Source organism: Garra rufa, chromosome 19 (genome assembly GCF_049309525.1).
Source record: "Garra rufa chromosome 19, GarRuf1.0, whole genome shotgun sequence".
In the NCBI taxonomy this organism is placed as follows: domain Eukaryota; kingdom Metazoa; phylum Chordata; class Actinopteri; order Cypriniformes; family Cyprinidae; genus Garra; species Garra rufa.
In genome coordinates, this window is record NC_133379.1 from 30852128 (window position 1) to 30877897 (window position 25770).

The window sequence follows — 25770 nt, forward strand, 5'->3', positions numbered from 1 at the left end:
TATTGTACCAACGGTCGAAATGAATTATAGATTTCTATTTAGATCAGCCATGAGCCTGCAATTGTACAGTTTTGTATATTTCTCCCTGGTGGTTAGTAATGATACGATCTGGTTTAGGATGATTTTCATATTTAGGTTAATGGTAAAAAATAAAGATAATGTTTAGTTCAAGCTCTCAGCTGAGTCTACTGGAATACATTATCCAGAATTCCTCCCATTCAGCCCCGGGTTTATGGCTTTCCTATGAAAATGAGTTTGAGTGGAGAGCTCTGGGAAAGATAAATCAGACCTCAGGATAAAAGATGCCGTCCTGCTGAGACAAACAGAGTGCTGCAATGAACAGCTATAGTATAGTACAAAACATACTGTAAAATACAAAACATGCAGATGGTGATGAGGAACAGACTTTAATTTTGAAATGTGAAATATAAACATTGTTAGTTTGAAACTGTAGCATGTTCAGATTTCCAAACAAACAGCAGTGTAGGTTTTTGAGATCATGTACAATGTGATATGATATATTTCTGAAGAATATATCCTGTTGTATCAAATTACTTACAGTAAGGGATGCTCATTATATTAATACCACGTCTATAATGATTTTTGCATTTATTGGTATCAGTTGATTATGGATATTTATGTGCATGTTCATTTCCCTATATTTACATTTACATTACCACTGCCATCATCTAAAAAAAATTATTTTTTATTTTTTAAAATGCATTAAAATATTATAACAATTACAGTATTATTGTAATAATAATTGTAATCTTTGGCAACTCAAAATTTTTTTTTTCCTTTTTATGTCTAAATTTTATTTTATTTTTATTAAGACAAAAGTATCAAATTTGAATACTGGCCATTTATTCTTTGCTAGTAAATAATATTGAAAACATTTTCAGTATGAAACTTTAACATGTTCAGATTTTCAAACAAACACCAGTGTAGGTTTTTGAGATCATATACAATGTGATATGATATATTTCTGAAGAATATATTTTGCGGTATCAAATTACTTACAGTTAGGGATGCACATTACATTAGTACCATGTCCATTATTAGTAAATATTTTTTATATAATAACATCAATAAAATGCATAACACAAATATAAATAAAAATAAAATAAAATGTATAACAATTAAAAATAAAAATTTTAAAATTTAAAAAATTTAATTTATAACAATTGCAATAATTTATCCAATATTATTTATTCAAATATCTTTAATAACAAATCTTTAGCCAATCATACAATTCATTTAAATTCTTTCTAGTCTAAATTTTATTTTTGTTTTAATTTTCTTTACAAATACATAAATAATATGCATAACACAAATAAAAAATAAAATATGTAAAAATATTATGATAATTTTAATAACGTGTCTAATATAATTTATTAAAATAATTTAAATAACAAATCTTTAGCAAATCACAAAATTTATTAAAAAATTTCCTTGTCTAAATTTTTTTAATTTTTTTTTTATAATAATAATAAAATGTATAACAAATAAAAATAAATAAGAGTATGTAAAACATTATAATCACAATAGTTTATGCAATATAATTTATTACAATATTTTTTCATAACAAATCCTTAGCAAATCACAAAATTAATTTAAATTCTTTCTTGTCTAAATTTTTTAGAATTTATTTAAATTTTATTTTTTTTTACAAAAATGTGTACAAATATTATAACAATTAAAATAACTTATTCAATATAATTTATTATAATAATTTTAATAACAAATCTTTAGCAAATCACAAAATTACTTTTAATTCTTTCTCATCTAAAATTTTTTTAATTGATTTAGGCAAAAGTTTTATAGGAAAAAAACATTTTAGTACTAAAAAATGTATCCTTAATTTGTCATAATGAATACAATTGAAAAAAATTCAGTTTGAAACTGTAACATGTTCACATTTCCAAACAAACTGATTATTAATATTTATGTATATTTATGTTAATTTCACTATATTTACATTTATATTACAATTGCCATCATTTATAAAGTGTTTTTTTAACAATAACACAAATAAAAATAAAATGTGTAAAAATATTAAAACAATTACAATAATATATATATATATATATATATATATATATATATATATATATATATATATATATATATTTTAATTAGTGTTATTAAATATTCACTTTATTGATGTTGTTAAATTATTTCAAGTAAATTTTTTGATAAAATAAATATATGCACATGAAAATAAATATGCACAATTAAATATCCAAAATCATCCACTGCAAAAATACTACATAAATGAAACAAATTATTATTATTTATTTACATTCATAATTACTGGCATATCTGAATCATCCCGAATTATAATATTAAGCTAGGATAGGCCTGGCATGAAGGAAGAGAGTCTTTTCAGCATCACTATTCGTTCCTCAGAAAGCTCTTCTGTGCATTCATTGAGCGGGTGTATTGCGTAGTGACTCAGCATGCTGAAATTCTATACCAGCAGGACAGCATCCGAGTCAATGTGTGTGTGTGTGTGTGTGTGTGTGTGTGTGTGTGTGTGTGTGTGTGTGTTTGCTCTGTCCTTGGACTCTGTGACGTTGGTTGGGTTTTAGCGGAGCATCTTCTGTCTGTTACACAAGGACAATATTGAATAGTCACCTTCTCAGGGGCATTATCTGACACTATGCGCATAGACCGCACTGCAGTATAGACGATGCTCAGACAACACCAGTTCGCATCAAAAAGGCTCTATATATTAATATAAAACTCTTCAATAAGAAACAAATGATTCAGTTTCGGCTTGCAATCCTACGCAGGAGATAATAATAGCAAACCTTGACTGAAAAATAAGAGAAAAACACCAAGGTCACTGATGCATACGTAGAAAACATGAAAATAAAAGGATTCTAGGTTTACTTCTCAAATCAGAAAATCAAAGCAGATCCAGAAGGATAAGGAAAAGCATAGACTGTCTCTTTAAGGTAAATGGTCGTAAAATTCCCAAGAGGCTGAGCATAAAAGTGGGTCATGAAATGAGAGTGCCCTGAGGGAGCCTGGGAATATAGAGGGTTAAATTTGCAGCGATGAGCAGTTACACAGTTTTTTGCACTGACCAGTAGTACAGCTGGGTGATATTGCTATTCGACTGCAATATTAATCTCATTTGCTCTGAAATAGCCCACAAGGGAGATTTTTTCATAGAGGAACTATCATTTTGAACAAATGGCTGGTAAAATACTGTAAAAATAGTAGACATAACCAGTAGTCAAACACACTCAACCCTATGTATCATATTCTAACATTCTTGCTAAAGCCGTCTTTGGTTACAGCTGTAATATATAGCTTCATTTAACCAAACATCTACTTTTATCACAAACTAAAGCTTGTGCTTAATTAAGACATCTACATTAAGGTTAAATATGAGATGAGACTCCAGTTGGTGTACTCAGGAGAGAGGTTCAGTGTTTAAGTGAAAGTGCGTACCATATAATCTGAGAGCTCTTATGAGGGCATCTGCACTGTCCTTTACCTTCTTTGTGGCGTGATGGGGAAATCAGCCTGACATGAATCCGGAGAACATGTGAACCATGTGCTTCAAAGCCTAGTTCAGTTTTGATACTGAGTGGAATCTAAACAGAAAGGTTTATCATTAACACACACAAAATACAAATGTATGATACCATTGTAAACTCTAGTCTGCTGTTGGCCAAAATGCTTATTTCATATTCTGTTTAGACCGCTTTAAATCACTTTATCATGAAATTTAGCCTTATATCACTTGCTGACTAAATGGATCATCTGCAGTGAATGGGTGCCGTCAGAAGAGTCCAAACAGCTGATAAAAGCATCACAATAATCTACAAGTAATCTACATGACTCCAGTCCATCAGTTCATATCTTGAAAAGTGAAAAGCTGTTGTTTGTAATAAACAAATGTATCGAAACATTTTTAACTTCAATTGTTGAAACATGAGAAATATATTAATATAGCTTTCTCTAGTGGAAAAGTCATGACGGCATTTTAGTGCCACGTAAAATATTTCAATAATAAAGTTGAAATATTAGGAGAGTTAAGTCAAAATATTGCATGAATAAAGTCAAAATATTTTGAGAATAAAGTCAAAATAGATTTAAAAGACAACTATTTTTTCAACCTTTAGAACGTTTCATTGTTGTTTTTAATTAAATACATGTGAGGAATGAAAGATTGGATGCCACAGAGTTTTTGCAGAGTAGGTGGTGGAATTTTTACAAAGGAAACAGTCTAATTTAATGAAACAAATGTCTCATTGTAACAGAAAAGATGATGGATTTACATGAATACAGCGATTTGTCATAAAACATTAAAGAGCGCGAAAAACATTATTGCAACACATTGTTTGTAAGTTGAGAATTTGTTTTATATTAAAAGTAAGGCAAAAAGCTTATTGCTATTATTGGGTGGCTGGTGCACTACTAATAGGCATAATGAATGCAATTGAAGATGTGAAATATTTCTAAGCATACTCTCAAGGCAGGCTATACTCTCAAAATATTATAACTTTAATTGCTACGATTTAAATCTCGTAATTTATTATTCTCACAACATCTCAACTTTATTCTCTAAATATTTTGACTTTATTCACAAAACATTTCAACATTATTCTCGAAAATTCTGCTTTACTCTCAAAACATTTTGACTTTATTCTCTAAACATTTTATCTTTATTCTCAAAACATTTGGACTATTCTTAAATATTTAGACTATTCTCAAAATATTTTGAATTTATTCTAGAAAATTTCTACTTTATTCTCTAAACATTTTGACTTTATTCTTGAAACATTTCAACATTATTCTCGAAAATTCAACTTTACTCTCAAAACATTTTGACTTTATTCTTGTAATTTCGACTTTATTTTCTAAACATTTTAGCTTTATTCTCAAAACATTTCGACTTTATTCTCGAAACATTTCATCTTTATTCTCAAAACATTTCGACTTTATTCTTGAAACATTTCATCTTTATTGTCAAAACACTTAGACTATTCTTGTAATTTTAGCTTTATTTTCAAAACATTTCGACTTTATTCTCAAAACATTTCATCTTTATTGTCGAAACATTTGCACTTTACTCTCAAAATATTTTGACTTTATTCTCGAAACATTTCATCTTTATTGTCAAAACACTTAGACTATTCTCGTAATTTTAGCTTTATTTTCAAAACATTTCGACTTTATTCTCAAAACATTTCATCTTTATTGTCAAAACACTTAGACTATTCTCGTAATTTTAGCTTTATTTTCAAAACATTTCGACTTTATTCTCAAAACATTTCATCTTTATTGTCAAAACACTTAGACTATTCTCGTAATTTTAGCTTTATTTTCAAAACATTTCGACTTTATTCTCAAAACTTTTCATCTTTATTGTCGAAACATTTGCACTTTACTCTCAAAATATTTTGACTTTATTCTCAAAACATTTCGACTTTATTCTCAAAACATTTAGACTTTATTCTCGTAATTTTGACTTTATTTTCGAAACATTTCAACTTTATTCTCAAAACATTTTGGCTATATTCTAGAAAATTTTTACTTTATTCTCAAAACATTTTAACTTTATTCTCAAAACATTTCAACTTTATTCTCAAAAGATTCCAACTCGTAATTTCAACTTTATTTTCGTAATATTTTGACTTTATTCTCGAAATATCATGACTTTCATCTAGATCTTAGATTTTTTTTTTTTTGACATGGCACTATAATGTGTTGGTTGACATGTCTGGAGTCGGTTAGATTACTTGGACCATTGTGATGTTTTTGATCAGCTGTTTTTTACTCACATTCTGACGGCACCCATTCACTGCAGAGGATGCACTGTAATGCTAAATTTCTCCAAATCTTTTCCGATCAAGAAAAAAACTCATGTTGGATGGCCTGAAAGTGATTACATTTTCAGCAAATTTTCATGTTTGGGTGAACTATTCCTTTAAATGTTTTATTCTGTGCTAACTAACGCACATATACATGGAATTTACTCTTTGATTGAATTATAATTATCTTGCAAAGCGTCACTTTCCAATCCAGCTGATCTGACTGACCCCAAACACAGTGACAAATAGCTGATAGACTGCGGTACATTTTATTACCCAATACGAGGAGGAAAAGAAATAAATGGAGGTCATTTACTGAGACCTGGCCTTCAGTCTTTATGTACAGTATGATTGAATCTAGTTTATTTCTACGGCGCTGCAAGAATTCTTCTCGGGAAAAGGTTACGGACCAGTGAGGAAGCAAAATCAATACATTGAGAAGTCTGTAAAAGAATGTATAAAATGCATGCATGCAATTTCTGATGTTCAAATGCATACTGATTAGTATTTCAAGCATATTGCAGAAGCCTTGGATGAGGCCGTTTGACATTCATTTTGTCCTCTGTATTTTTTCCCTTCACTCGCATCAGTAACCCCCATTTGTACAGTAAAATGGTTTTTACCTCAGTCCTGGAGGCTGAACATGGACAGAAGTGAACTGAGGCCAATGGGGGGTTGTGCTGATGTCACATGACTGGATGAAGTGTCCTCTGGAGACAGCTGAGAACGACCTAACCCAGCATATACCTCGGAAAGGGTGTGCACTTGGTGTTATTTGCAGTAAAACTAGTAGTAGAAGAACACGAAGAAAACACAAAAAATATATTTTTTAAAAAGTATTCAATGGAAAATATTGGAAAGCGAGTCTGTCAGATATATAAATACATTAAACAAACATTATTTTAGTATTATTTACATACTATTTAACATTTAGTACTTGTTTTTTATACAATGTAGTGATTTGTGATATTTTAAATAGCTTTTTCTTTTTTAGACATTTTTAGTTTTTTATTTTAAATTTAGTTTAGATTCAATTTAGAATATTTACAGTTAAGGTCAAAAGTTTACACCCCCCTTTCAGAATCTGCAAAATGTTAATTATTTTACCAAAATAAGAGGGATCATACTAAATATGCATGTTATTGTTTATTTAGTACTGACCTAAAAAATATATTTCACATAAAAGATATTTACATATAGTCCACAAGAGAAAATAATAGTTGAATTCATAAAAATGACCCTGTTCAAAAGTTTACACCCCCTTGATTCTTAATACGATGTTGTTACCTGAATGATCCACAGCTGTGTTTTTTTGTTTAGTAATAGTTGCTAATGATTCCCTTTTTTTTTTCTTGTCCTGAACTGCTGTTCTTCAGAAAAATCCTCCAGGTCCCACAAATTCTTTGGTTTTCCAGCATTTTTGTGTATTTGAACCCTTTCCAACAATGACTGTATTATTTTGAGATCCATCTTGTCACACTGAGGACAACTGAGGGACTCATATGCAACTATTACAAAGGTTCAAACACTCACTGATTCTCCAGAAGGAAAAACCATGCATTAAGAGCCGGGGGGTGAAAACTTTTGGAATTTGACAATCAGGGTAAATTTAAATTATTTTGTCTTCTGGGAAACATGTAAAATGTTCTGTAGCCTCTGCAGGGCAGTTCTAACAAAATAAGAAAAAATTACACATTTTCATTCTCTTCAGAAGTTTTCACCCCCCCGGCTCTACACTGGTCATTTTACATTAAATTAGGAATTTAAAAATGATTTATTTGCTACATTGTATTTAAAATTAAACTGTTGGCTACTATATATGTTGGATATTGGCTTTAGTTATTGACAAACCCTTAACAGTCAACCTCTAGATTGCATCCCCTGCTGAAAAAAACAGCTAATACCAGCCTAGGCTGGTTGGCTGGTCTTAGCTGGTTTAAGCTGGAAGTAGCTGGTTTTAGCTGGTCTCCCAGCCTGGCCAGGCTGGTCAGGCTGGTTTTAGCTGGTGGTTTCCCAGCGTGACCAGCTAAGACCAGAATGACCAGCCTGGAAAAGTGGCCAAAACCCCTCTAAAATCAGCCTGCCTTCCAGCTATGACCAGCTAAAACCAGACTGGTTGACCAGCTAAAACCAGCCAACCAGCCTAGGCTGGTTTTAGCTGTTTTTTTCACCAGGGTCTACACTATCATAACAATTCTTAACTGAATTTTCATAGCATAAAGCATCATCTTCGTGTAAAAAAGACAGAAAAAGCAATTAAAAATGAGATGCTAATGAAGCTCCGCTGAGGATTTGAATTACATAAGCTATTCTGAATTCTGCTGGCTACAAAGAGAAACATCCTACACTTTTTGGTAGGTTTTGTTTGTATCTAAGGCTTTCTAAGCTTGGCTTTGCTTTTTATAAGTGAAGTCACACTTTATTTATGTTTTTCTCTTTTCCACCATGTCAGAAATTTGATAAATATGTTTTCATTGGCTTTGCTTTGCTCTCAGTTTGATTAGCCTTGACCCTCATTCACGTAAATAGCTACTGGAATTGATGCTAAATCTCCCGTTAGCTAAACCGCTTGCTAATCTCTTCACCACATTCACTAAAACATCCCTCGTGTTTAAACATCCATAATCCATCTGGATTGGGCCAGGATTCAGTGTTTTCATCCACAGAGGAGCTTAACTCTGTATCACTGCACCGGCACAAATGTCAAACCCATAAAATCACCCAGAGCGCCTTTATTCTGACACTACAACCAGATGGCTAGCTTTGCAATCATGCTAATATTGGTCCTACTGCACAAACATGGTCGCCTTCGCCCAATCCTTGCATGATGGGATTACTTACATCAGAGTGAGTATGAGAGATCAGCCAAAGAGCAGAAACAGTAGAGATTCTACACAGATTCAATTCTCAACGATCGCCCATGTTCATTTAACATTGTCTGTAAAGTAGCACAATCTTGGCATCTGAACAGAGGGAGATTCTAAAGATAAACAGATTCAATTTGCTGCTATGGCAAACGCTGTCTCTGTCTAACATCTGATAGAACCCGCGCTTTCCAACCGGCAGCAAATGCACTTTACAAGGAATGGTGCACATGAAAGTTTCCTTTCTGTAAATACAGATTATGGCTTTCATTTTTCTGTGGAGCATCAGCATAACACTTCATTAGCACAAGATAATGGGAAAAAAATCTAATGAAAAAAGTTGTGACTTTTGCTAGTAATTGTGAATTGCTTTTTCCTCATAATTGCCACTTTATACCTGACAGTTGGTGTTTTTGTCTATAATTGTGACTTTATCTCTCTCAACTGGTCTTTTCTTCTAGTAATTGTGACTTTATATTTCACAATTTTTCTCATAATTGTCATTTTATGTCACAATCTAAATTTTTTCTCATAATTGTGGCTATATTTCACGCTTTATAGTCTGGCTTTATATTTCACATTTGCTTTTTTTCCTCATCACTGTGACTATATCTCACAATTGGTGTTTTTTTAAGCAATCGATCATTTAATAATTGTTTTGTTTTCTCAAAATTAACAATTTATTTCTCCCAATATGACTTTATATCTCACTTTTGTCATTTTTTTCTCACACTTGTGAGAGTTCAGATGTCACATTTAACTTTTTTTTTTTTTACATATTTGTGACAATATCTCACAATTGGCCTTATTTTCCCTATTATTTGGGATTTTAGATCTCACACTTGTGTATTTATATCTGTGAATTTGACTTTATATCTCACAATCAGTGCTTTATTTCACATAACTGTGACTATATCTCACAATTGGTGGTTTTGTCTAGTAATCGGCCATCTCATAATGCTGTTTTTTCCTCATAATTGACATAAATTGATCAGTTTGACTTTGTATATCTCACATTTGCCATTTTCTCTCACACTTGTGAGTTCAGATCTCACAGTTAACATATTTGTGACTATTTCTCATAGTTGGCCTTTTTTACCCTATTATTTGGGATATGGTTCTCACACTACCATATTTATATCTGAGAATTAGACTTTTTCATCACACAATTTTGCCTTTTCCCCCTTAAAATTTTGACTTTATATCTCACAAATGCTATTTTTTCCTCACAATATCCACTTTTTCCACATATTTGTGACTATATCTCACAACTGGCCTTTTTTCCCTATTATTTGGGATTTTAGATCTCACACTTACTATTTATATCTGAGAATTAGACTTTTAAATCTTACAATTTTGCCTTTTTCCCCCTTGTTTTTCCTAGCAATCGACATCTCATAATTGCAGCTTTTTAACCTCATAATTGCAATTTTAGTTCTCGCAATGTGACTTTATAGTTCACAAATGCCATTTTTCCTCACAAATTTTTTCACATATTTTTGACTATATCTCACAATTGGCATTTTTCCTAGCAATCGACGTCTCATAATTGCAGCTTTTTATCCTCTTAATTGCCATTTTAGTCCTCGCAATATGACTTTATAGTTCACAAATGCCATTTTTCCTCACAATAGCCACTTTTTTTCACGTGTTACTATATCTCACAATTGGCATTTTTTCCCTACTAGTTGGGATTTTAGATCTCACTCATGTATTTATATCTGAGAAATTGACTTTTACATCTCACAATTTTGCTATTTTTCCTCAAAATTGTGACTTTATATCTCACAATCAGTGCTTTTTTCACATAACTGTGACTCTAGATCACAGTTGTTTCTTTTCTAGCAGTCGACCATCTCATAATTGCTGCTTTTTTTCTCATAATTGCCATTTTTTCTCATGCTTGTGACTTTAGATCTCACAAAGGCCATTTTTTTCCTCACACTAGTCAGTTTATATCTTCCAATCAACACCTTTTTCACATATTTGTGACTATATCTCACAATTGGCATTTTTTCCCTACTATTCGGGATTTTAGATCTCACTCATGTATTTATATCTGAGAATTTGACTTTTACATCTCACAATTTTGCTATTTTTCCTTATAATTGTGACTTTATATCTCACAAATGCCATTTTTTCCTCACAATATTCACTTTTTCATATTTGTGACTATATCACAACTGGCCTTTTTTCCCTATTATTTGGGATTTTAGATCTCACACTTGCATATTTATATCTGAGAATTAGACTTTTACATCTTACAATTTTGCCTTTTTTCCCTCATAATTGTGACTATATCTCACAATCAGCACTTTTTTACATACATATGACTATATCTCACAATTGGTGTTTTTCCTAGCAATCGACATCTCATAATTGCAGCTTTTTATCCTCATAATTGCCATTTTAGTCCTCGCAATATGACTTTATAGTTCACAAATGCCATTTTTCCTCACAATAGCCCCTTTTTTTCACATATGTGTTACTATATCTCACAATTGGCATTTTTTCCCTACTAGTTGGGATTTTAGATCTCACTCATGTATTTATATCTGAGAATTTGACTTTTACATCTCACAATTTTGCTATTTTTCCTTATAATTGTGACTTTATATCTCACAAATGCCATTTTTTCCTCACAATATTCACTTTTTCATATTTGTGACTATATCACAACTGGCCTTTTTTCCCTATTATTTGGGATTTTAGATCTCACACTTTCATATTTATATCTGAGAATTAGACTTTTACATCTTACAATTTTGCCTTTTTTTCCCTCATAATTGTGACTATATCTCACAATCAGTACTTTTTTTACATACATATGACTATATCTCACAATTGGTGTTTTTCCTAGCAATCGACATCTCATAATTGCAGCTTTTTATCCTCATAATTGCCATTTTAGTCCTCGCAATATGACTTTATAGTTCACAAATGCCATTTTTCCTCACAATAGCCCCTTTTTTTCACATATGTGACCCTGGACCACAAAACCAGTCTTAAGTCGCTGGGGTATATTTGTAGCAATAGCCAAAAATACATTGCATGGGTCAAAATTTTTGATTTTTCTTTTATGCCAAAAATCATTAGGAAATTAAGGAAAGATCATGTTCCATGAAGATTTTTTGTAAAATTCCTACTGTAAACATATCAAAATGTAATTTTTGGTTTGTAATATGCATTGTTAAGAACCTAATTTGGACAACTTTAAAGGTGATTTTCTCAGTCTTTTTTATTTTTTTGCATCCTCAGATTTCTGATTTCAAATAGATGTATCTCGGACAAATATTGTCCTATCCTAACAAACCATACATCAATAGAAAGCTTATTTATTGAGCTTTCATATGATGTATAAATCTCAGTTTTGTCAAATTTAACCTTATGACTGGTTTTGTGGTCCAGGGTCACATATGTGTTACTATATCTCACAATTGGCATTTTTTCCCTACTAGTTGGGATTTTAGATCTCACTCATGTATTTATATCTGAGAATTTGACTTTTACATCTCACAATTTTGCTATTTTTCCTTATAATTGTGACTTTATATCTCACAAATGCCATTTTTTCCTCACAATATTCACTTTTTCATATTTGTGACTATATCACAACTGGCCTTTTTTCCCTATTATTTGGGATTTTAGATCTCACACTTTCATATTTATATCTGAGAATTAGACTTTTACATCTTACAATTTTGCCTTTTTTTCCCTCATAATTGTGACTATATCTCACAATCAGTACTTTTTTTACATACATATGACTATATCTCACAATTGGTGTTTTTCCTAGCAATCGACATCTCATAATTGCAGCTTTTTATCCTCATAATTGCCATTTTAGTCCTCGCAATATGACTTTATAGTTCACAAATGCCATTTTTCCTCACAATAGACACTTTTTTTCACATATGTGTTACTATATCTCACAGTTGGCATTTTTTCCCTACTAGTTGGGATTTTAGATCTCACTCATGTATTTATATCTGAGAAATTGACTTTTACATCTCACAATTTTGCTATTTTTCCTCAAAATTGTGACTTTATATCTCACAATCAGTGCTTTTTTCACATAACTGTGACTATATCTCACAGTTGTTTTTTTTCTAGCAGTCGACCATCTCATAATTGCTGTTTTTTTCCTTCACAACTGCCAATTTTCTCATGTTTGTGACTTTAGATCTCACAAATGCCATTGTTTTCCTCACACTAGTCACTTTATATCTTACAATCAACACCTTTTTTCACATATTTGTGACTATAGCTCACAATTGGCCTTTTTTCCTTTATACTTGGTATTTTATATCTCACACTCGTGTCTTTATATCTAAGAATTTGACTTTTACATCTCACAATTTTGCCTTTTTTTCTTGTAATTGTGATGATTATTGTAATTGCCTGATTACAGTGTTAATATTACCTACATGACCAGTTTAGTGAGAGGCATGCCAGTGAATTTTGATGTAACAGATGCCAAAAAAGCTCTGGTTAAGGAAAAAGCAAGAGAGAGATAATCCATTTTAGTAGAGGACCAGCGGGCACAGTCAGGCTCAGGTGTGACGGGGACAGAACAGGCACATACACACACACATATATACCCACACACAACACAACAGTGCCAGAGGCTTTGCATGGCAATGGAGCAGGTGTGTAAGATGATAAAGTGAGTGATAGAGAGAGATATACATTGTGCCAGCACCAATACCTTCATATTTTTGATCATGTGAGATATTTATCTGCCTCCTACACATCAGTAGCCATTAACATCATTTATAAACCGACACACAAGCTGATTCCTGTCAAATATAAACCAGTGCTTTGTTGTGTATGACTCAGACACATTTGCAGCCCTTAATTGCATAATGATTTTATGTCCTTTGATTAATCTAGAGCTGTTTTAAACAAAGAACTATTAAATTAGGCAGCTATTTACAGTAAATCTAAAACAAGATACATACATTAAAGAGGCTGAAAACAGTTTTTTTTTCAGAGATGCATTAAATTGATCAAAAGCAACAGAAATTACATTAATAATGTTACAAAATATGTTTATTTGAAATAAATGCTGAATCCTTTATCCGTTTCCATAAAAATATTAAGCAGCACAACTGTTTTTAACACTGATAATAATAATAAAGCACCAAATCAGCATATTAGAAAGATTTCTGAAGCAAAAACTGAACACTGGAGTAATGGCATCACATTAAGAAATTACATTTTTAAATATATTAAAAATAGAAAAAAGTGATTTTAAACCAGAATAATATTTATCACTTATACAGCATTAATTAGTGGTTAAAAATGGATATGACTAGTCAAAGATGTGTATGAACCACTAATATAAGATATTTGATCAACTTCTTTTTTCTTCCTACAGAGATTATGAATGATGTCATCAAGAAGGTGAAGAAGAAGGGAGAATGGAAGGTAAGACAAACTCCTTCACCCCGTCACCATAGCAACCACACTATCCTTATGTCACCGCACCACGGTTTCAATCTTTCATTGAGTCCCCGAGCCGCAGACAGGAAATCAGTGTGAATAATTAAGCCCAAACAATTTCTTCCATCTTGTTTTGCCTGTATCACACCACATGCATATTTATTTCAGTGCTCATATTAATAAATCACAGTTTTCACTCTGCCTGCATAAGCAGCATGGTACTGTGGGTGAAATGAACCTTGCTGTTGCAAATGTGTGTTTCTGAGACACTTTCATCATTTCTGTTCTCTGTTTTTATCTGTAGGCTTTGGTGGTGGACCAGCTCAGCATGAGGATGCTGTCCTCTTGCTGCAAAATGACTGATATCATGACAGAGGGCATCACTAGTAAGTCAAACCTGTTTTTGACCGAAAATGAAGAAAAAAGGTCACCTTTGTTTCCCCAGTTTATGACCAAAAGGTTAAAGCAAAAGATTTACGATCCGTGCTCTGAAGTTCCGATCTGAAACAAAAGATTCACAAACCTGCTTCAGAATCCTGATCTAATTCTAATGATCCGCAATCCATATCCGAAGTTCTGATCTGAAGCAAAACATTCATGATCGCGCTCCGAAGTTCTAATCAAATTCTAATGATTCGCAATACGCAGTCCGAAGTTCCGATCTGAAGCAGAAGATTCACAAACATGCTCCGAAGCTCCGAACTATTTTAAATGATTCGAGATATGCACTCTGAAGTTCCAATCTGAAGTAAAAGACTCACAAACCTGCTCTGAAATCCCAATCTAATTCTAATGATTTGCGATCTGTGCTCCGAAGTTTCGATCTGAAGCAAAAGGTTCACAAACCTGATTCGAAATCCTGATCTAATTCTAATGATTCGCAATCTGTGCTCTGAAGTTCCGACCTGAAGCAAAAGATTCTTGAACGTGCTCCGAAGTTCTGATCAAATTCCAACGATTTGCCCTCCGAAGTTCCGATCTGAAGCAGAAGATTCATGAACGTGCTCCGAAGTTCTGATCAAATTCCAACGATTTGCCCTCCGAAGTTCCGATCTGAAGCAGAAGATTCATGAACGTGCTCCGAAGTTCTGATCAAATTCCAACGATTTGCCCTCTGAAGTTCCGATCTGAAGCAAAAGATTCATGAACGTGCTCCGAAGTTCTGATCAAATTCCAACGATTTGCCCTCCGAAGTTCCGATCTGAAGCAAAAGATTCATGAACGTGCTCCGAAGTTCTGATCAAATTCCAACGATTTGCCCTCTGAAGTTCCGATCTGAAGCAGAAGATTCACAAACATGCTCCGAAGCTCCGAACTATTATAAATGATTCGAGATATGCACTCTGAAGTTCCAATCTGAAGTAAAAGACTCACAAACCTGCTCTGAAATCCCAATCTAATTCTAATGATTTGCGATCTGTGCTCCGAAGTTTCGATCTGAAGTAAAAGATTCACAAACCTGATTCGAAATCCTGATCTAATTCTAATGATTTGCAATCTGTGCTCTGAAGTTCCGATCTGAAGCAGAAGATTCATGAACGTGCTCCGAAGTTCTGATCAAATTCCAACGATTTGCCCTCTGAAGTTCCGATCTGAAGCAAAAGATTCATGAACGTGCTCCGAAGTTCTGATCAAATTCCAACGATTTGCCCTCCGAAGTTCCGATCTGAAGCAGAAGATTCATGAACGTGCTCCGAAGTTCTGATCAAATTCCAACGATTTGCCCTCTGAAGTTCCGATCTGAAGCAAAAGATTCATGAACGTGCTCCGAAGTTCTGATCAAATTCCAACGATTTGCCCTCCGAAGTTCCGATCTGAAGCAGAAGATTCATGAACGTGCTCCGAAGTTCTGATCAAATTCCAACGATTTGCCCTCTGAAGTTCCGATCTGAAGCAAAAGATTCATGAACGTGCTCCGAAGTTCTGATCAAATTCCAACGATTTGCCCTCTGAAGTTCCGATCTGAAGCAGAAGATTCACAAACATGCTCCGAAGCTCCGAACTATTATAAATGATTCGAGATATGCACTCTGAAGTTCCAATCTGAAGTAAAAGACTCACAAACCTGCTCTGAAATCCCAATCTAATTCTAATGATTTGCAATCTGTGCTCTGAAGTTCCGATCTGAAGCAAAAGATTCATGAACGTGCTCCGAAGTTCTGATCAAATTCCAACGATTTGTGCTCCGAAGTTCCCGATATGAAGCAAAAGATTCACGAACCCACTCCGAAAGCCCAATCAAATTTAAATAATTTGCAGTATGCACTCTGAAGTTCTGATCTGAAGCAAAAGATTCACAAACTTGCTCTGAAGTTCCGGTCTAAATAAAATGATTTGCAATCCGCACTTTGAAGTTCCGATCTGAAGCAAAAGGTTCATGAACCCGCTCCGAAGTTCCGATCAAACACTATAAATAGACGCTGAAGCTGTGGCTGAAATCAGTCACTTGTTTATAGATTTAGTATTTTTTCTACGGTAAATAGCACATAGTGCACTACATAGGGAATAGGGAATGATTATAGGGAATAGGGAACAAAGTCTGATGTCACAGTGTCAGTGCAAACCACAAAACGGACCCATTTGAATTTTACACAGAATGCTATAATTTATAGTGATATGGATGAGATTATGGCTGTCATACGCCATCAAATGCAGCTTTACTGAGCTTAGTGGCTCCAAGCTGTGATCTAAACAAAATGCTATTGGCTATTAAAAAAAGGGGGCGGGGCTGGTTGATATGTCCTGCCCTGTCTTCCTGTTTCAGTTGAAATTACATCAGCACAGAATAACACTGCGTGTTTCAAAGCAGTGGACCTTTAATGAAAATACCCTCTATCAGAGAAGCTGCTTCTGTCACTGACTTGCTGTTTTTACGTTTATCTCTGCAGTTGTTGAAGACATTAATAAGCGAAGAGAGCCTCTTCCTTCATTGGAGTGTATTTACCTGATCACCCCAACTGACAAGGTACTCAAACACATTCATTTTGTGACGCTAATGAGGCAAATAAAGTAAAATAATACCTTCAGCGTAGACTTTCTCCTCGTGGTGTGGAGGCGGACCTTCACACTGTACACACTAAACATATGTCACTCACTAACACATATAAATATATATTTATACACACACACTGTATTTACACAGCCTACACAAACAGGCCATTTTGGTTACTATAACAACACAAAACACAGTCTTATCTAAAGCTTGTTGTATTTCTCTTACCAGTCTGTGCAGACTCTCATCAATGACTTCAAAGATCCCCATTCAACGAAATATAAAGCGGCTCATGTGTTCTTCACTGACTGTGAGTATCTGAGGATACTCCACTGTACTTCAAGTGCTCTGGAAGCATAATACACACTACACTATTAATGGGGCTATAGTCAAAACCAGACTGCTACACAATCAATCAAGAAGACAATGTTTTTAACAAATCTTACTTAAACACAGTGCAGTGTAACATCAGATATAAAGGTGATTAAGCCATTTTGTGTTCCTATGAATTAAACGACTGATGAATAAGCTTTCTTTATTTTGTAGTTAATCATAAATCAATGTGCTGTTACAATTAGTCTGACAATGAATTATTGGATACTTTGTTTACAAAAGTGGGAAATATATCAAATAAAAAAAGCATTAATTGAACACTTAATATACATAAAATTACTAAATACAAGATAAAGATAAATATTTTGTATAAAAATGGTAAAAAAAAAAGAATTTACTATATTTTTATATATATAATTTATATCTTATTATATTCATACACTCTATATTATATTATTTATATATTACTATATTTTATTTTACATACATTTTAAAACTATTTTGCATATAAAAGTGTAAATATTGCAGCTGATTTTATTGGAGATTTTATTGCAGCTAAAATTTTTTTTAGATTTTTTAAAATGACATTTACAAAATGACAAAAATGTATATACATTTGAAAATATACATTTGATAACTTTTTTGACATAGGGTTAGGGTAATAATTTCAAAATATATCCGCTGCAAAAATATAAATATTGAAATATTTAGATTTTTGCAGCTGATATATTTTTTAAATATTTTTGACATTTAACTTTTTTGACATAATTTATACATTACTATATATTCTTTTATATATAACTATTTTGTATATAAAAGTGTAAATATTGCAGCTGAATTTAAAGGAGATTTTATGGCAGAAATACTGCGGATTAAATTTAACAAATATTTAAAAAATATTTCATTACATATATTTTACATATAAAAATTGTATATACATTTGAAAAAATATTTTTTGATACAAAAGTGTAAATATGCAATATTTTATTACTTGTGTTCTGGCAGCTGTTTTTTTTAATTGACGTACATACTTTTTTGACATTCAATTTTTTGTATATAAAAGCAAATATTGCAGATGATTTTAGGAGATTTTATGTCAGAAATATTGCAGCTGAATTTTTTAAAAATATATTTATCTTTAAAACAAATAACATTTTATGTATAAAATTACAATTTGAAAAAAATATTTTACAATATTTTTATATTTATATTTTTGACATTAAACTTTTTTGACATATATACATTTAATTTTTGGTATATAATATCATATTTAAATAATTCTTTTAAAAAAGACATATTGTAAATATTGCAGCTGATTTTATTGCAGAAATTTGATTTTTTAATTTATTTGTACATTTAATTTCAGATATATTTTTCTATATTTATATCGTAATATTGTAAAATAGTGTAAGTGACATATAACATGTCAAAACTTCAGTAAACTGCTGTCGATGCTCAAAATGTTATGTCAACTACCCATGTGTTTCTTTCAGCTTGCCCGGACCCCCTGTTCAATGAAGTGGTGAAAAGCCGTGCCTCCAAAACCATTAAAACCCTAAATGAGATCAACATCGCCTTTCTGCCCTATGAGTCCCAGGTGAGTCATTTCATGAGTAGAGAGGACGAGACAGATAAAAATACATAGGAATAATGACTATCCATATAGAGAACAATCCAGAAGCAACTCAGTGAATGCAGAAATAGAGTGTTCCAGGACAGCTTTAATGCTGGGGGGATGCAGTCTGGCCCACAATGCATTGCTGCTTGGGCTGTCTGCTATGATTAATTCAGTGGAGTCAGAGGAGTGGTGCGTTTCTCCTGGCGTGATGCTGCAGCTCAATGCTTTGCAGACCCGCCTCATTCAGAAACACGTAATTGGCCGACACAGCATCCAGAGAGCACCTCGGCCAATCAAAAGAGGTTATGAGAGGGAACCAGCATCAAGGGGAACCCATCTGCTGAACAGAAGGATGGTCATGTGACCCTGCGTGTGCCGATAGGGGGTGGGGAGGGGTGGTTGTGAAGACCTTTACAGATAGACCGTCTGATACAGGCAGAGATACGGCACGGATTTGGCCACAGGAAACACAAAGGCAGGAAGGAAAGGAATGAAATTCGTTAACTTTAAGTTCATCCCTCAGACTAGTTTGCAAACAGGAAGTAGAGAGGAACACATTTCATGGCATTCTGTCACAGGTCTTTAGCATGTGACATGCTTACAAAATCCTTAAAAAGTGCTTATTTATAGAAGAATATGGAAAAACATATACACTGCCATTCAAAGTATTGGGGTGACTAAGATTTTTTTTTTTAAAGAAATGTATGCTTATTCAGCAAGGATGCATTATATTAATCAAAAGTGATCTTTTTTATTTTTATTTCAGTTTTATTTTTAGATATTTTAGTACATCAAGATAAACTAAATTAAAATAAGAATGTATGTTTTCTATAGTTTTCTAAAGAATAGTAATTCATTTTTATTTCAGTTTTTTTTTATATTTTAGTTAGTGGTGGGCCGTTATCAGCGTTAACGTGCTGCGTTAACGTGAAACTCTTATCGTGCGCTAAAAAAAATATCGCCGTTAATCTATTCTCAAATTTGGGTTGGGAGCTGGGTCTAAACTACGCAAGCTATGATGACTTTCACCTTGATAGTTTAACGCGGATGTATACCGAAGACTATAGAATATGGTCACGCGTTTAAGTCTCCTCCGCCAAAACACAGACGGGATCGCGTCGTCCTCCATTCATAAAAACCGAATCTACTATAGCGAAATGCCACGTAAATTCGTCGTTTTTTGGATTCATAAATCAACTGTTGGTCTGTCACTTAATTCAAATCGCGATATGGACTAGTGTATGTGAAAACTGAAATGCAAAAAGACCGTTTTAATTTAATTTGAATCTGTTTGCCTAGCTGTATGTATGCAGCTTTTACTACACGCATACTGAAACCCACGTGACGCTCCCGGTAATTTTTGGCATTTTCATCTCACATGAACAGATAAACTCAATCTCCCAAACTGCTGTGAGTGTCACTTTTACCGTTTCATTTGAGAAAACTAGCATCATATCATACTGTATGACACAGAAACTTCACGGCAACCTGTCAAAATAAAAGTACGGTGTAACATGTAATGGGCTGGGTAGGTGTTGACGTTAAAAAACCACAATCTAATAGGTAGAAAAAAATATTTCATTGTTAGTTAGTTAGTAAACACAAGTACATCTAATTGAACATAATTTATTTTCATCAACAAATTATCATAGAACAGCTTTATGAGCTTTATGATCCATTCTCAAAGACTTACTTTTAGTCATTATTTGGGTAGCACACATATTCTGAATGCCTTCAGCAGAATTCAAATTAGCCATTTTAATCTAGATTAATCTAGATTAATTCCAAGATTTAATCTAGATTAATCTAGATTAAAAAAATTAATCTATGCCCACCCCTAATTTTAGTACATCAAGTTAAAGTAAATAAAAAAAATAAAATGTTTTATATTTTTTTCTATTTTCATTTTAATTTAAAATTTTATCGTGTTTTTGTCATTTTAGTAGTTTTTTGTTTTTGTCTCAGTGTTTATTCATTTTTTATTGCAGTTTTAGTTTTAGATATTTTAGTGCATCAAGTTAAACAAAAATAAAATATGAAATGTTTTTGATTTTTCATATTTTCCATTTTAATCCTAAAGGTTTAGTCATTTTATTGTATTGTCATTGTAGTAGTTTTTGTCTGTTGTCTATAGTTTTTATTCATTTTTATTTTAGTACATTAAGTAACTAAATAACTAAGTAACTAAATGATAAATGTTTTATTCATTTTTATTTTAGTTTTAGTTATTTCAGCACATTAACTTAAACTAAATTTCAAAACGAGAAATGTTTTATATTTTGTATATTTTCCATTTCAATTTTAAAGTGTTGTCATTTTCATCGTTTTTGTTTTTTGTCTGTTTTCTATAGTTTCTACTTATTTTAATTTTAGTTTTAGATATTTTAGTACATCAAGTTAAACAATTTAAATGAGAAAGGTTTTATATTTTTTTATTTTCCATTTTCATTTTCAAGTCATTTTATTGTGTTTTTGTCATTTTAGTAGTTTGTTTTTGACTGTCAATGTTGTTTATAGTTTTAATTCATTTTTATTTCAGTTTTAGTTATTTCAGCACGTCAAGTTAAACTAAATTAAAAACTGTTTTGTACTTTCCATTTTAATTTTAAAGTTTAGTAATTTTATTGTGTTGTCATTTTAGTAGTTTTTGTCTGTTTTCTACAGTTTCTATTTATTTTTTTCTGTTTTAGTTTGAGATATCTTAGCACATCAAAATGAGAAATGTTTTGTATTTTCCATTTTCATTTTAAAGTCATTTTATTGGGTTTTTGTCATGTTAGTAGTTATTTTGTCTATGTTGTCTGTAATTTTATTAGTTTTTATTTCAGTTTTAGTTTTAATTATTTCAGCACATCAACTTAAACTAAATTAAAAAACGAGAAAATGAGAAATTGCCTTGTTGCTGAAATAAAAAGTTTTAATTTTATTTCAGTTAATGTTTATTTTAAGTAACAAAAATGTTTTATGGTTCTAAATTTAGTTTCATTTTTACTTAATGATATTAACACCGTTTGAGATAAACCCACCCCTAAATGGCATGTAAAAGCAAGCAAAAAGGTGCGAAATGTCAGCTGATCATTTTGCCTGTTCCCATTATTGAATGAATATGAATGTGTTTGTGTGTTTAGGTGTTCTCTTTGGACAACTCTGATGCCTTCCAGAGTTTCTACAGCCCTCATAAGACACAACTGAAGAACCCTGTGATGGAGCGGTTGGCCGAGCAGCTGGCAACTCTGTGTGCCACACTTAAGGAATATCCTGCTGTCCGATATCGAGGGTAAGGCACAAGAAACTCTAGAGAAACAGAGCACCATTAATCATCCTTGTAACTGCCATTTCACATATGCAATCATATTTATCCCTTATACACACACTTACAGCAGTGACTAGTGTAGAAGACAGATGCCCAGTCATCTCTGGATCAGATTGCAGGAATTGTCTGCTCGTCAGGATCAACAGAGATGTCTCACGTTCTGTCTGTCTGCTCTAATACTCTGATTTTCTGTGCACAGGGAGTATAAAGATAACGCCACTCTGGCTCAGTTGCTTCAAGACAAACTGGACGCCTACAAGGCAGATGATCCCACAATGGGGGAGGTGAGTGGCACAGTTCAGTTATTGCACTGCAGGAGAAAGAGGAGTTGTTACATGTTCATATGATTATGCATGTACCCCAGGGGTAACGGAAGCAGCTTTCAGTGGGTTCTTGGATTTTGATTTTGTTAAATCCATAAAACAGAAATTATGACTTCAGAATATTAGGCCTGTCACAGATTAAAGTCAAAGAAATCAAGCATGAAACCAATACTGACTCTTTACAATATGTGTGTTATCTGTACCAATTAGAAACCGAAATCAGAGCTGTTTCTTTCAGCTTTATTCCTGCCCACATTATTATTATGTTTGTGGGTGGCTTTGTTAATCAAAAATGGCTTGTGCTGATCATGGAGCATTAGTACATTTTTAGATTTTTAATTTTTTAATCTCTTTGCAGGGTCCAGATAAGGCTCGCTCTCAGCTCATTATTCTGGACCGAGGTTTCGACCCCGTCTCTCCTGTCCTGCACGAGCTCACCTTCCAGGCTATGGCTTATGACCTGCTGCCCATCGAGAATGATGTCTACAAGTAAGTGAAACAAATACATATATTTAAACTTATTTATAAATAATATTTACTGGATTAAATTATAAAGATGCTTTAACTTGATCAAAAGTGATGATGAAGACATTATAAATGTTACAAAAGGAGATAAATGCTGACTTTTTCAGATAGAACTGAATTTTCTATTCATCAAAGAAACCTGAAAAAAAGATCTACTCTGCTGTTTTCAACATCATAATAATTACAATATTTTAAATTAAAAAACGTTGAGCAAATCAGAATATTAGTATGATTTCTAAAGGATCACGTGACTGGAGAAATTGTGCTAAAAATTCAGCTTTGAAATCACAGAAATAAATTATATTTAAAAAAAATATTTAAATAGAAAACAGTTATTTTAAATAGTAAAAAAAAATTTAGATGGATGCAGGCTTGGTGATCGGATAATCTTAATCTTACTGTTCAAAAACTTTCGACTGTAGTATATGTAATATACAGTAATAATAATAATAATAATAATAATAATACATATAGTATGTAAAATATTTAAAATGTATATAAATAAACATTTATTTTTAAATAATATTTTGCAAAAGTGCATTTATTTTATGATATATAAATAGATTAAAACATCATAACATACAATATAAAATAATTCAAAGACATACGATATTTAAAATATTTAAAAGCAGAAAATGTGCATTATGCATATTTATTACACGGCTCTTTGGAATGCTCGATTCTGATTGGTCAGTTGAGACATTTGCAGGTTCGTTCTTTTCAAATAATCACCGCTCCAAAGTAATAACGCATAGCCGGTACTACTTGTATGTTTAAAATCCCTCCGTGCCAACAAAGATTACCGTTTGGCGCCATCTTGTGACAAACACTGGACAACCACAATTAACAATGGAAAATTTCGACATTAATCTATTTAAATTGTCTTACTAACGTACATAGTTTGAATGTTAGTCACGTGGTACTATATCGTTTCGCGGAAGGATAAAAATGTTAATTTAAAACAAATATGCCAATAAAAGGTTTCAAATTCATATTCATGTCCAGTTTTTTTCCTTATGTGGCAAGTAGCCGTGTAATAAGCGGGATAATGTACAGGCAGCCTGTAGTTATCGCGAAATAAGCCCCTTCAGTGTGATACAAGATCACACTGTCGGGGCTTATTTCTGCGATAACTACTGGCTGCCTGTACATTATCCCTTACGTAATATTACAAAGCGATCATTATTAACAAATACTTTCGTTAATAAACCAATGATGGTTTAAACTTATTTTTAAATAATGTTTACTATATTTTTATTATTACATGGCATTACATTATACAAATATAATATTGTATAATAAAATATAAAATAATAATATATAAACTTTTTTACAATATGTAAAATGTATATAAATTAAAAAAATATATTTTTATATTTAATATTACATTTTTAATATTATTTAAAAACTTATTATATTTAAGTTATATTATATAAATATTTTATCATAAAATACAATATAAAACAACAATTAAAAAGCACAGAATGTGGATTGTGCATATAAATTATTACAAATGGAACATTATAAACAAATACTTTCATTAATAGAGTATACCAGATATAATATGATATATGTGACCCTGGACCTAGGTAATTTTTTGAAACTGAGATTAATACATCATGTAAAAGCTGACTAAATAAGCTTTCCGTTGATATATGGTTTGTTAGAACAACATTTGGTTGAGATACAACTATTTCAAAATCTGGTATCTGAGGGTGCAAACATTTTTTTTTTTAATATTTTAAATATTTATAATAGTAAAAAATGTTTACTTTTAAAGTTGTCCAAATGAAGTTCTTAGCAATGCATATTACTAATCAAAAATTAAGTTTTGATATATTTAGTCTCGGAAATTTACAAAATATCTTCATGGAACATGATTTTTACTTAAAGGTTGTATAAGTGATTTCAAGCCTGAAACATAAAGTGTCACATTCAGCTGACCTTTCTTCTCAATCCGCTCGCTGCCTGCCCCATAAATTGGCTGTAAAAAAAAAAATGCGTCTCTGTGGTCAGCCTAGGGTCCGAGATATGCCAAAAAAAAAAACAATCAGTGCTACCCACCTTTACACATCAAAAAACAAACAGTGTTCCAACCAATCACCGTCAGGGGGCTGGTGTCGTGGACTTTCGTACTGGTGCAGGGATGTGAGGGAGGCAGAGCGAAAGTCCACAACACTAACCTCCTGACTTTTTTGGCATATCTCGGACCCTAGGCTGACCACAGAGATGCATTTTTTTTACAGCCAATTTATGGGGCAGGCAGCGAGCGGATCGTGAAGAAAGGTCAGCTAAATGTGACACTTTATGTTTCAGGTTTGAAATCGCTTATACAACCTTTAATATCCTAATGATTTTTGGCATTAAAAAATCAATAATTTTGACTCATACAATGTGTTTTTGGCTATTGCTACAAATATAACCAGGCTGGTTTTGTGGTTCAGGGTCACATATATTTGTTTGATTTGTATCTGGTAGGTATGATACCAGTGGGATAGGAGACTCTCGCGAGAAAGAAGTGCTGCT

General features: G+C 32.3%; 2 protein-coding genes across 2 annotated transcripts in view; both read left to right on the top strand.

Moving 5' to 3' along the window:
* npdc1a (neural proliferation, differentiation and control, 1a) overlaps positions 1-25770 on the top strand; it is a 106603-nt gene that overhangs the window by 22291 nt on the left and 58542 nt on the right. The window lies entirely within an intron of this gene.
* Positions 14081-23212, top strand: LOC141292833 (syntaxin-binding protein 1-like). The gene is made up of 8 exons (XM_073824896.1): positions 14081-14125; positions 14445-14526; positions 17029-17105; positions 17364-17442; positions 18959-19062; positions 22212-22360; positions 22596-22680; positions 23078-23212. Exons 1-8 carry the CDS (start codon positions 14081-14083, stop codon positions 23210-23212), a joined length of 756 nt encoding a protein of 251 aa, XP_073680997.1.

Excerpts from the sequence above, each read along its gene's own strand:
- LOC141292833 (XM_073824896.1), top strand. The coding sequence starts at position 14,081 with ATGAATGATGTCATCAAGAAGGTGAAGAAGAAGGGAGAATGGAAG. Across the intron at positions 14,527-17,028 it reads CATGACAGAGGGCATCACTA|TTGTTGAAGACATTAATAAG; the intron begins GTAAGTCAAACC and ends TTATCTCTGCAG. Across the intron at positions 22,681-23,077 it reads ATGATCCCACAATGGGGGAG|GGTCCAGATAAGGCTCGCTC; the intron begins GTGAGTGGCACA and ends ATCTCTTTGCAG.